The sequence below is a fragment of the Schistocerca piceifrons genome, chromosome 7 (genome assembly GCF_021461385.2).
Source record: "Schistocerca piceifrons isolate TAMUIC-IGC-003096 chromosome 7, iqSchPice1.1, whole genome shotgun sequence".
Classification (NCBI taxonomy): domain Eukaryota; kingdom Metazoa; phylum Arthropoda; class Insecta; order Orthoptera; family Acrididae; genus Schistocerca; species Schistocerca piceifrons.
The window spans coordinates 450,794,158-450,808,136 of NC_060144.1; the positions used below are offsets into that span (position 1 = coordinate 450,794,158).

Below are 13,979 nucleotides of genomic sequence, written 5' to 3' on the forward strand. Positions count from 1 at the left end.
AGGAGGCAGCTTTAATACAATAAGTAGATCCAGCAATATTATGAAAAGTATAGATTGCTACTCACTGTAAAGATGACATGTTGAGGTGCTGATAAACACAACGAAAAGACTGTTACACATTGAGGTTTTGGCCAAAGCCTTCTTCACATGACCACTATCTCCAGCCACTGTGGCCTGACTGCAACTGCATTGAATGGAAGGAGCAATTTTTAACAATGTGTATTCATGATGACAATAAACAGAACAACAATCAGTATTCCAGTAATGAATAAGCGGTGCTGCTGCATGGTGATAGCAGTCAGAGTGGGCCAGGGCGGCACTCGAGTCACTGCTGGAGTACTGGATATTATTTGTGTTTTGTTCCCCCTTTTAATACATTTTGGTAAGATTAGTATTGTAATAGATTAATTTTGGGTTGCTCTGTTGAACATGCATGTAATAAATAGTTCATTTAAAAAATGTGTAACAGGAAACAAACTGATGTTTTCTGTTAACTGTAGGTATTCCATAACACATGCAGTGAGCAGTTTTTGTTTGGACCGACTCCACATACACGTTGCAAAAACAAAATTGCAAATGTCTGACAAAACGCCAGAGAAAAAGGGCATGACGCCTTTTAGGAGAGACATCTTGTATATAGAGTATTCATAATGTATTTAACACATCACTATTACAAGGCACATTTCCAGACAAACTGAAATATACTAATTTCAAACTCTTCTCTAAGAAAGGGTGTTAGAAAGATATTAATGCTAATCAACTGCTCTAATTGCCTCCTCTTCGAAGGTATTGGAAGATTGTGTGTGCAAGAACCATAACAAATCTGTCAAAATGAGATCGTAAGTCAGTCGGTGTGAATTTCAAAGCATTGTCTCTACAGAACATGCCATTTTTCAATTCAATTGAAATAAAATTTAAATGACAAAATGTCGCCAGCTGGTACTATCTGTAAGTCGTCAAAAGTATTTGACTAGGTAGCTTACATATTCCCCAAGAAGAGCAATACTTGCAATTCAGTAGTGCACAAGGCCTGGCCACACCATTAGAAATAATGTGCAAGAGTAAATCAATAAATGAAACAGACTATTTTAAATTCGAAAGTATTTGTATTGATAAGGAGCTGAAATGGCAATCACATATTACTGATTTTCTTAAACATCTTTGTTCTGCAGCGTTTGCAATGTGGATGATATTTAATTTTGTAAGCAAAATTGTTAAAAAGTTGTGTTTTTGTGCTTTCATTCACCAATGTATTGCATCATTTCCTGGGGTAATTCGTTATTGAGAAAATAAGTATTTATTATACAGAAATGTCTAATAATGATAATATGTTATGTCCCCTCTAGAAACTTGGCCAACTTTAAACAGTTGAGCATAACAACCACCTACCAGTACATTGGCTTCTTTATGAAGTTGATTGTCAAGAATCAGTTACAGTTCGAAAATGTAGGCCACTTACCCAGTGATATAGAGAATTTAACAGATAATAAATTTAACTCTAAACATAAATGGAAATCATATCTGCCTGATCGTATCTTCTAACCCATAGTAGGATTTTTGAATGTGTAAGTATGGTGTGTGTGTGTGTGTGTGTGTGTGTGTGATATATATATATATATATATATATATATATATATATATATATATATAATGAATGTTACTATATGGAAAGGAAAAGGGGGAGGGGGGGGGGAGTCGCAGAAAACAGTCACGTAAGTGATCAGCTGGTTGTCATATTTTTCTCTGAGAAACTTTACCATAATTGTACAAATTAATTTATTCCACATCATAGTTAGAGAGATCATGTTTATGACCCATGGAACATGTAAATAACTGACTGTTCTCTTGAAACTGTGCCAGCAGCCATATGTTGAAAATATTACATTATTTTGTAAGTGTCTTTTAATTGTGCCTGTCTGCAACTTAGTGTGTTATCTTACGGTAAGTAGCAATCTATCTTTTCCTACATTGTCAATATACAGTGTGTTTCAAAAATGACCGGTATATTTGAAACGGCAATAAAAACTAAACTAGCAGCGATAGAAATACACCGTTTGTTGCAGTATGCTTGGGACAACAGTACATTTTCAGGCAGACAAACTTTCGAAATTACAGTAGTTACAATTTTCAACAACAGATGGCGCTGCGGTCTGGGAAACTCTATAGTACGATATTTTCCACATATCCACCATGCGTAGCAATAATATGGCGTAGTCTCTGAATGAAATTACCCAAAACCTTTGACAACGTGTCTGGTGGAATGGCTTCACATGCAGATGAGATGTACTGCTTCAGCTGTTCAATTGTTTCTGGATTCTGGCGGTACACCTGGTCTTTCAAGTGTCCCCACAGAAAGAAGTCACAGGGGTTCATGTCTGGCGAATAGGGAGGCCAATCCACGCCGCCTCCTGTATGTTTCGGATAGCCCAAAGCAATCACACGATCATCGAAATATTCATTCAGGAAATTAAAGACGTCGGCCGTGCGATGTGGCCGGGCACCATCTTGCATAAACCACGAGGTGTTCGCAGTGTCGTCTAAGGCAGTTTGTACCGCCACAAATTCACGAAGAATGTCCAGATAGCGTGATGCAGTAATCGTTTCGGATCTGAAAAATGGGCCAATGATTCCTTTGGAAGAAATGGCGGCCCAGATCAGTACTTTTTGAGGATGCAGGGATGATGGGACTGCAACATGGGGCTTTTCGGTTCCCCATATGCGCCAGTTCTGTTTATTGACAAAGCCGTCCAGGTAAAAATAAGCTTCGTCAGTAAACCAAATGCTGCCCACATGCATATCGCTGTCATCAATACTGTGCACTATATCGTTAGCGAATGTCTCTCGTGCAGCAATGGTAGCGGCGCTGAGGGGTTGCCACGTTTGAATTTTGTATGGATAGAGGTGTAAACTCTGGCGCATGAGACGATACGTGGACGTTGGCGTCATTTGGACCGCAGCTGCAACACGGCGAACGGAAACCCGAGGCCGCTGTTGGATCACTTGCTGCACTAGCTGCGCGTTGCCCTCTGTGGATGCCGTACGCCGTCGCCCTACCTTTCCAGCACGTTCATCCGTCACGTTCCCAGTCCGTTGAAATTTTTCAAACAGATCCTTTATTGTATCGCTTTTCGGTCCTTTGGTTACATTAAACCTCCGTTGAAAACTTCGTCTTGTTGCAACAACACTGTGTTCTAGGCGGTGGAATTCCAACACCAGAAAAATCCTCTGTTCTAAGGAATAAACCATGTTGTCTACAGCACACTTGCACGTTGTGAACAGCACACGCTTACAGCAGAAAGACGACGTACAGAATGGCACACCCACAGACTGCGTTGTCTTCTATATCTTTCACATCACTTGCAGCGCCATCTGTTGTTGAAAATTGTAACTACTGTAATTTCGAAAGTTTGTCCACCTGAAAATGTACTTTTGTCCGAAGCATATTGCAACAAACGGTGTATTTCTATCGCTGCTCGTTTAGTTTTTATTGCTGTTTGAAATATACCGGTCATTTTTGAAACACCCTGTATCACACATATATTCATGCCAGGAGGGTTTGCAGTTAGCAGATATTATATCATTTATATCAGAAGCAACAATTTTGTTAATAGGCCACTGTCAATTTGACCCAAGACTAAACAGTAGATGTAGATCTGGCTCTTTCCCAATGGTGCTTGTGAGATAAAAGTGTATAATGCAAGGCATCAGAGTAAAAGAATTCTCTCCACTGCAAGATGTCAATGTTTTTACCTTCCTAAACCAATGATAATAACTCAAGAGGTTTGGCTGAAATTGGGTTTGTGCGGGTTCTTATGCCTACAATAATGCTGCTCACAGGATAACCAGAACACAAGCATGTGTTGAAGATAATTGGTTATAGACACATCTGAATATACGTGGCAGCTCTGATCTAATTTCCTTGAGTTTTTGGCTTCTCACATAAGTAAAAGAAACCATTTATGACCAATGTTGATGTGTGCAAGCCAGAGTAAGGAGAGGCCCATGAAGATGATTTAAACTAAATTAATCTTACGGAAAGAGTCATGTGATGTACTATGTCTTTGTGAATTCAGTGTTCTTACATATATTTTTAAGTCATCAGGCATTGGGCCTGGTTTTTATTATTTTCTCAATCATTGTCACACTCATAATAACCAATAATGCCATGGATTGAAAAAGATGCTGTTGTAAGTCTGTAAACTATAAGTCTGTTAGATATATATGTTTCAAAATTCACTACTGTTGCACAACATTCATAAAGCTGTTCAACACAATATTCACTAAACTGTAGGACCTAAGAGTTATTACACATTTTTCTATACATAAGATTTGATTAACAATCACTTCTAAATATTGAATGTCATGATACCTGTGTAGAGATAAATGAACAATGCAGTTAATTTTAAATTTCATCACAGTGAATTTAGCACTTCTGTTTCAGGGTTTGGAAGAAAAACAAAATGGCTAAGCTGTTTTCCAATAAAGCCCTGATTATGTACACTCCAGCATTCGCCCTTCGAATGAGAATGCTTGATTATGTACAGAATCTTGAGTACTACATGATGGTTGAAGTAATTGAACCAAATTGGGTTAACTTTCTCTCAAACATCAGCAAGGTATTGAATATCAATTTTTACAATTAATTAAATATTTTATTGAGAACAGTAATTTTATGGAACACTTCTGTAACGAGTCTGGCTGTGCTGTTGTGTTTTAAAATGGTATTCTATTTTGTCTCAAAATTCCAGTAACAATGGCTGACCCTCTACATAAGAAATTAAATATTTCTGGATGAAAACTTTCACATAGTATATGAATTTTAATCTTTGTTACCTATTAAAACTCTGTAGTTTACAGCTTTCCAAACCTGAGAAAGTCAAACCTTACATTGAAATTCATGCTTTAAAAAAATAATGCTATGAATAAGAGAACTGTCAGCTTATTAAAGATGTCTTTGTTCAAATCATAATCCAGAGCTAAATTTCAATCAGTGACAGAGATTAAATTTGTTTGCTCTTTAGTTCACACCTAAACAAGCAAGCAGTTGGTACCTTTACTGTGCTAAGGTGTAATGAATGAAATTTAAAACAAATTTGATTTGAAAGTGTATAGTTTACTAGTTTTTCAATATCTATTAGCAATGTTTACACAGGCTCTTCATTATGGTCTTCACTGAGGGAGTGGTGCAAACATTTAACATTATAAAACCAATTTAATTGAGTTATCCATGACTAATCATGCATACTAATCTTGTACTGCTCTCAGTTTTAATTCCCTTTCAGAGAGGGACAACTATACTGGAAAATCCCTTTGAAACAGCAGTTCAAGTACAATTATGTGGCTCTATTATCAACATTCTTAACTGTGTGGATTATGGCATCTCTTTATGCAATTTGCGATTTGACCTCTTGATATTCATGCAGCCATGTCTCTGTCCTCCAAAGCTTTCCTTAATGTTCCTATAGACAGTATTTAGCTCTTGAACTGTTGTTTATTTTGTAATAAACATGCAACCAGTCGCTTTTTTATGATTTTTCAGTAGCTCGAAAACATGTTCATGGTTGAATAAATCATAAAAAAGCGACTGGTTGCATATTTATTACCAAATAAACAGCAGTTTAAATCACAGTCACAGTTTGTCATCCACAATGGATGTACTGAAAGTATTTAGCTTTTCCCTGTTGTGTATGGATTTGCAGCTTTGCATTTCTCCTCTAGCCATTTCCAGTGTACCACATTGCTTCTGTTGATCTCTTTTTTTAATCATCTGTATTCTCTTATGACTACTTAATTCGTCATCTTTACCATGGAGGAATTTTATAAGGGGGCTATGCTCCAGACTGAACGCTGAAAGGCATAATCAGTCTTAAATGATGATGATGATGATGATGATGATCCTCTGCCGTGTCCATTGTTCCATCTCTCAAAGCTACCCTTTCTTCTTCTATTATATTCCTTTCCCTGGTTTTGAATGCTAGCAGTGATTCAGTTGTGCTCTGTCAAAATTCTACCAAGCAGCTTCCTCTTCTGTTTATTCCCCCAGTCTGTGATCTGCTATTTTTCCTTCTCTTCTCTACTGCTGAATCCTAGTTATGCCTAAATTTCCATCTCACTTTACCACCTGAATAAATTCTTTTATTTCATCGTACATTCGTGCAATCTCTATATGTACGTATACTCTGACATTCACACTTATGTGCTTGGCAGAAGATTCATAAAACCACATTTAGACTATTTATCGACCATTTGACTCTCAACTAATTTGTGGTAAAAATGGTCATCTAAATATTTGTGGGAGATCAGTTTCTCATACTTTATTGCCATGGTCATTTCTCCCTCTGTAGGGTGGGAGTCAACAAAATGCCTCCGAATTTTTTTTATGTGAAAGCTCTTGAAGCTTTTTAAATAAAACAAATGTTAGTAATGTTCTACAGTCTTACTCTCCATGCCAACGTATTTATTTCTCAATATAGCCACCCTGGCGATGAACGCATTTCTCCTAATGAGAGACCAGTTTGTTGATACCATCACTGTACGACATTTGACTTTGTTGTCTGAGCCACAACCCACCTATGCTTGCACTGCTTTATCACTGCCGAAGTGAGGTCCTTGAATATGTTTTTTAAGTTTTGGAAACAGATGAAAATCAGATAGGGTCATGATGGTGCTATACGGGGGATGATCGATGACAGTGAACCCAAGGCATCAGATTGTTGCAGATGGCCTGGCGTTGTCATGCCAAAGCAGATAGTGCTCCATATGTGGACTAACTCCTCAAATTCAAATCTCAGTTACAGCGTTCTGTTTCTCACACACTGACATTGGTACGTTACACACCACCATGTTTACTTGCTACAATTCCAAGCCATCTAGTGATAGATAGCTGCAAATATGTAAACACGAAGAACAAAGATGTCTTTAAGAGTTCGTGCTTTTATGAGGTTCTCACAGCACACCAACATAGTTACATTAGACACTGCCATGTTACACACTACACTTTGGAGGCCTCTACCACAGAGGGTTGCAACTTGTGTCAGCAAAGTGAGAAAGTTGACCGAGTAATGAGCATGGCATTTAATAACTCATCTGATCTTGAGAACGGAATAAAAAAATTCAGAGGCATTACTTTTCAGCATGCTCTCATATTTTCACACTTGGGGAAGAAAGCTGGTGATGAAAATTTCATGAAAAGATTTCTCCACATTGAGAAACACCTATGTTTTTCTTATAGCCACCCCACCTTGTGTATCATATCTGTAGCACTCTCTCTCATATTTCACAATAGTACAAAATGAACTGCTCTCCTCTGAACTTTTTTGATGCTGTCTATCAGTCCTTTCTGATAATTGTCTCCTGTACAACACAGCAATACTCCAGAAGAGGATGGACAGGTGTAGTGTAGGCAGTTTCTTTAGTAGATTTATTGCATCTTCTAAATGTTCTCCCAATAAAACACAGTATTTGGTATGCTTTTGCTACATTATTTCTTTATGTGATGGTTTCAATTTAAGTTGTTCATTGTTGTAATCCCTAGGTATTTAGTTGAACTGGCAACCATTAAATTTATGTGATTTATTGGTAATCTAAACAGGATAAATTGCCACTTTTGAATCATTCAGATATGTTGTCTAAATTCTTCTTGTGACGTTATACACAATAAAAGACAGTGTTATCTGCAAACAATTTAAGAGGGCTGCTCAGCTTGTTGTTTAAATCATTTATGTAGATCAGGAACAGCAGTGGGCCCATCAAACTTCTTGAGGAACCCCAGAAATCACTTCTGTTTCACTCAGTGACTTCCTGTAAATTACTACAAATTGTGACTTTTGACAGGAAATCACTTATCTATTCACACAATTGAGACTATACTCCATTGGCACATGGATTAGAATTTTCTTGAGAGGAACAGTTCCAAAAGCCTTCTAGAAATCAACAAATATGTGGTCAGTTTGAGATCCCAACAGTATCACTCATTTATCCATATGAATAAAGAGCCAGATGTGTTTCATAAGAACAATGTTTCCCGAATCAGAGCTGATTGTGCGGCATTTCATAATGTTGGAACACAGTATGCGTTCCAAAATCCTACTATAAATCAACATTCGTGATATAGATCTGTAATTCATCAGATTACTCCTACTTCCTTTCTTTTTCATTGATGTCATCAGTGCAACTTTCCAGTCTTTGGGTGGATCTTTTGTTGAGCAAGCACATTTATATGATTGATAAAAATTGAGCTATTTCATCAGTATATTCTGAAAGGACCGTAATTGGTACACAGTCTAGACCAGAAGACTTGTCTTTATGTGCCTTATGTTGTTTCACTGCTTCCAAATGACTCGTGTTGGCAGCTGTTTGATTCAAATCCTGAAATAGTTGCTTAGGTGGAGGAGTTTTGGAAAAGCCTGTTTAGTAACTCCACTTACGTGATGCTGTCATTGGGAGAATTACCATTTCTATCACACATTAAAGATATTGTGTCTGGCCACTGGTATACTTCACATAAGATGACAATCTCTCTGGATTGTTTGCCACATTTAGAGACAGAGTATTTGTGTGGAAATTATTAAAATCATCTTGCACTGAAGTCTGTGCTATGTCTCAAGCTTCTATAAAGCAATGCCAGTCTTGGAAATTTTGCATTCTTTCTTGTGCTTCTACAGCAGTGTCGGGATATTTTTCTGTACTATGGGGAATCTGTTCCATTATTTTACTTAGTATGAAACCTTCAATTGCCATGAACAGTAATTCTTTGAATTTGTGCCACAAGTGTTTGACGCTTACATACTTAGTTTCATAGGAATGGACACATGCTCTTAGGGCCGGCCGGGGTGGCCGAGCGGTTGTAGGCGCTACAGTCTGGAACCGCACGACCGCTACGGTCGCAGGTTAGAAATCCTGCCTCGGACATGGATGTGTGTGATGTCCTTAGGTTACTTAGGTTTAAGTATTTCTAAGTTCTAGGGAACTGATGACCTTAGAAGTTAAGTCCCATAGTGCTCAGAGCCATTCGAACCATTTGAACATGCTCTTAGGAAGACGTCAAGCAAGTTTTTACCAGCTATTTTAAAATAGATATAGTTTGTATTTATTTTTGGTGGGTTTGGATGTTGCAGTGTTAAGTCTCACTACAATAGCCTTGTGGTCACTAATTATTGTGTCCGTTATGACACTCTACTTGTTCAGTATTGTTTGTTGCTAAGAGATGTAGTATGTTATTGCAACCATTTACATTTCACGTGGGCTTCTGAACTAATTGCTCAAAATAATTTTTGGAGAAAGTATTTAGTAAAATTTGGATGATGTATTATGCGTACCACTGTCTTTAAACATATATGTTTGCCAATGTGAAAGGGTAAATTGAAGTCACCAACTACTATAATTATATGTTCATCTGTTCAAGATGAGACACAAATTTTCTGTAAACTTTTCAGCAACTATTTCATCTGAGCAGGGGTTCAGTAAAAGGAATGAACTGAGGAGCCTGTTTTCAGAGTGACATTTCTCCATGAAACCACACATTTTAAATAATCTATTTAATTTTAATTCCTGAATCCTAATTTTTGCCAAATAGCTGCATTTTTATGTTGTAAATACGGATATATTGGAAACGAAAATGTGGTCCTTAGGAAATGGTAGATAATGCATTTTGGGTTTTGTAATTGTCACTTACAGCAAAATCACAGAATTTTTCTGTTTCTCACCATTAAAATTAGGTATAATTTTTATCTGTGTAATGTAAAAGATCAAATACAATTTACATCAAGTCAAGCACTATTTAAATTGTTGTTAAAAAAGTATATTCAGCAAAAAAATTTTGAAGATAAGTGCTAAATTTCACACAAAGAGTTTGTCATTATTTGCTGGGAACAGCATTCACTTAGACTGAAAAGAAAAGACCTTGTTATAAAGTGGCGTAGCATAATGTCCATCAGTTACCGTTAATGTACTTAAAAGCTGATTCACATCATCCATTTTTTTTGCTTAAGGCTTCAGTGACTCCACATCAACTACAAGAGATGACTGTTACTTGCCTCTTTTGAATTTTGTAAGCTTACATATTGCAAATAAGTCAGAATAATATTCTTTGCAAGAGACGGACTTCAATTGCATGGGATCGTTCTCATGTCAGGTGTCTTGAAATTTGTTTTTGCCTTGATGACTGAACCAACTCCAAGTTACCTGTTATCAACCTGCCAGTTGACGCTAATAATATGCACCTGGTTCATCTGCTGGAAAACTGTACATTACTCCTCTGGTAGAAACACAAGTTTGGTTTTTTTAAATAGTTTTTCCACCCTGCCAAAAGCCCTATCTATCAGCAAATAACTGTGACCACACACAGTAAATGTAGTTACAAAAACGACATTGGATGTGTGTGAAAATTTACTTAGCTTTAATAACACACAATTTTTAGTTCTGTCCAGCACAACCATCACAGAATAATTTAAATTTTCTGATTTACGGTTTGTCTTTACAGAAGTTTGTTAAATGGTGGAATAGTACACTGGCAACTTGTGAATTCCCCTGCTTGGCATCACGTTCAGTCCAAGTGTAGAAGTGAACATCAAGAGCATTCTGCTTAGAATGAGAGCCATACTGTTGAATGATGCACAAATAAAACTGCCTTTTTGACGAGAGTAGAATGCCTCACCCAATGCAGTACAAGGTAATGACTGATTCTGCATCATACCGAAGACAAAACACAGTATCTTCAGATAGTGGTGCCCCTGTCAAGTGATAAAATTGTTTGGCTCATTGTTTATGAACTAAAAGTTCACGAGTGATGATCTTCCTCTCATCACTTTTCTCAATTTATTGTGCTGTTTTCATTGCTCACAGCAGCTGGAGATGAACACACAAGGGGTTACAAATCTTAGGCTGAACTGTGTCATAAAAACTACATAGTAGAGGCGATACTTGCAAGTCATAACCTCATCTTCATCATTGTAATATCCTCAAAATATTTTCCATAGGACTCTGTTAAGCTTTGTGTCAGTAATTTCTGTGTGATATCTGAAAGTAAAGTGAAACTGAATTATAACACTACAGTATATTATACTGCAGTAAAATATTACAGTATGTCCTGTGGTTAGACTTATATGGAAAATATGTTACACATTAGAAATGCATTTGTATTTGTTTCTAAAAAGGCTACATTTAAATAAATATATTAGTTTCAGTAAATTTGCTGTTAAAAGGTTAGCTTAACTTTTTCATTCCAAAATACCCTGGAGTACTTTCGAACATCTGGATATGTTCACATGTCACTTTCTTCATTCATTCCATCATTTGATAAATTTGTTGGTCTCCTCTTGCCCTTTGTATGGCTGTCTGAAAATTGAAATGCAGCTAAATGTTGCACTCATTGTGGCTCATTCTAAGTATGCTACAAAAGGCAGCACAACATAATTTTTCATTATCCTTGGAAAGCATCCACTCAAACATTGCCTTTGTGGACTGTTGCCTTTGTGGACTGTTGCCTTTGTGGACTGTTGCCTTTGTGGACTGTTGCCTTTGTGGACTGTTGCCTTTGTGGACTGTTGCCTTCTCTCGTGCTTGCAGTTTTTTCTACCAGAATAGCATTGTTAATAAGTGTTCTGTGGAGGTTTATATTTACAATCATAAAACAATGCATCAGAGCTTTGGTAATCGTGTCACCAAAATTGTACTGCTTGACAACATTCATCATTGTGTTTACCAACTAGTACAGGCTGATGACTATCACAATCCCATTGTCACATTTTATGTTTATTCTTCTGTCGTTTTGATATATTACATGGCCTTTGTTTGGCATTTGAACCTGATATTCCCTGTATTTCTTCTTAAAATGTGCCCATGTTACAAAAAATCAAAATAATCAACACAGAACTGAACGAGCCAATACTGGTCCCGAATGTAGTCAACAATAAACTTTTACAGAGCTCTACATTGTGACAGAAAACTGTTTCTGTCAGTGTCCACCAATACTAAATCACAGCAACTACCTACTTCAGTATCATTACAAGATAAAATATTTGTGACAGCAACAAATGCACCACCACCTTATAGCAGAAGTCAAGGAATCTGTAGCCTAAACAGTCACAGAACCATCTAAGCCTCTGGTTAAGGTCCTCCACTCATCTCTGTATGAAATGTCCATAATCCATTCTGTCATTGATGCTAAGGATGGTGAGCACCACCTTCACGTTGCAAGCAAGACTTTTCACCACTACAGATAGCCATCAGGAACCAGAGAGAATCTCTTATGATCCAATGGTTCAAAGTGACACACATTGTTAGCACAGACATGAGCCACCATCTGCAGTTGACTGTGCTTGTCATGACAACGGGAAGGGTTCATTCAACATCTGGAATGACTCTCCCCCAGTATGCACATATAGTGACACTGGATTTCTTCCCCATCTTAGCAGCCGTATCCCTAATGGGCTCCATCAAACAGTTAACACTGCAGCTCCAAACTACAAATTATCCCATCCTCTGTGAATGCTCATAAGTTGCAAGCCGAGAGATTTTCTCTCAAATGGGGTAAGTGACTGCAACTGGCTCAGGATCTTTATTGGATACAGACAGTGCCTGAAATATGTTTCTCAGACAAACTGGAGAGGCTTTTCGGTCATTTCCTCTAAAAATCTGCTGCACTTTGTAACAACCTCCCTCTTGACTATCATGGAGTGGTCAGTGCACACCCTGGAACTAATAGGCATACAAAATTTGTTCTTCTGTGGTGAATGTTAACTTCATGTCTGTCTTAGCTACTGTAATGTTTTCACTATACTGTTTGTAATATCTTACCTGAATTACTAATTTTTTGTTCCTTATTAGACCCACTCCTGCTTTACTATTATCTATTTTTGTGTTGACTGCCTTGCTCATCTGACCATAAGTCCTGCACTTCCTAGCACAGCACTTCACTAATTTCTGCTATATCTACCTTCCATGTAGTCATTTCTCTTTTTAAATTTTCTATCATACCTATCCAGTGACGGTAACTAACGTTCTGTACTGTGACTTACAGAATTCTGTTGTGTTTTCTTGCTGACAACATCCTCCTGAGTAGTCCCCATCCAAAGATCCAAATGAGGGACAACTTTACCTCCTGAATATTTTACCCAAGAGGATAACACCGTATTAATGGCAGTTGTCGGTATAATACTAAAAATCAAAAACCATGCTTTTACCCCACATGTGAGGCTAGCAGTCTTTACTGTCTCAGCCATTGTATAAGTGCTGACTGTATAAGTCACTGAGTGAAGATAAATTTTGATCTTAGTTCATTGAACCCAGTTTACAAATTTGCTTTGTTGTATAACACTTAACTTGGATAAACTGAACACAGTTCAGTATTGATCTAAATTAACAAAAACCCCAGGTAACTCCACTAAATCAGCTATTGACATGATTATAATGCTTTGGCTGCAGTATCAGTTGTACGTTGTAGATACAGAGTATTTATTATTGAAGGTTTTGTGTTTTCATGATAGAGGCATAGGAAGAAACTTGTCCACAGCTTTAAAATGTTGAAACTGTCAGATTTCCATCATGAAGTAAATTAAGACATAATTGTGTGTTTAATGCTCTTCAACACAGAAGTGCATCATAAACTGCCTGTAGTATGAGCATTTTCTAAGACTTTCTCACAACACAAAACTGCCAGGAAGTTGGAAAATCTGTAACTGTTCTATTTTCTGTGTATCGGGATGGGCTCCATTGCCATTCAGTAGGTGTCCCAAGATTGTTATTATATGGGTGATGAAGATGGATTTCCTTGGAATCAGACAGAGTCCTATGGTCTGAACAGACTTCAACATGGTCGCCAGCTGGTTTAGATGTTCTTCAAATGTCTTTGAAAAGAACAGAATGATATGCAGACAGCAAAAACATGTTATCCATTTAAGGTATTGAAACAGGTTGTCCATCATACATTCAAAAGTTATTGGAGTGTTACACATTTCAAACGGCATAAGTTTAAACATATG

At 37.3% G+C, this 13,979-nt stretch overlaps 1 protein-coding gene across 2 annotated transcripts in view; it reads left to right on the top strand.

Annotated features, from left to right (window-relative positions):
• LOC124804780 (gamma-tubulin complex component 2-like) overlaps positions 1-13,979 on the top strand; it is a 184,344-nt gene that overhangs the window by 121,046 nt on the left and 49,319 nt on the right. For both annotated transcript variants that reach the window (XM_047265104.1, XM_047265105.1), the window contains exon 12: positions 4,442-4,616. In XM_047265104.1, coding sequence (XP_047121060.1) covers positions 4,442-4,616 — 175 coding nt within the window. The remainder of the gene's footprint in view (positions 1-4,441; positions 4,617-13,979) is intronic.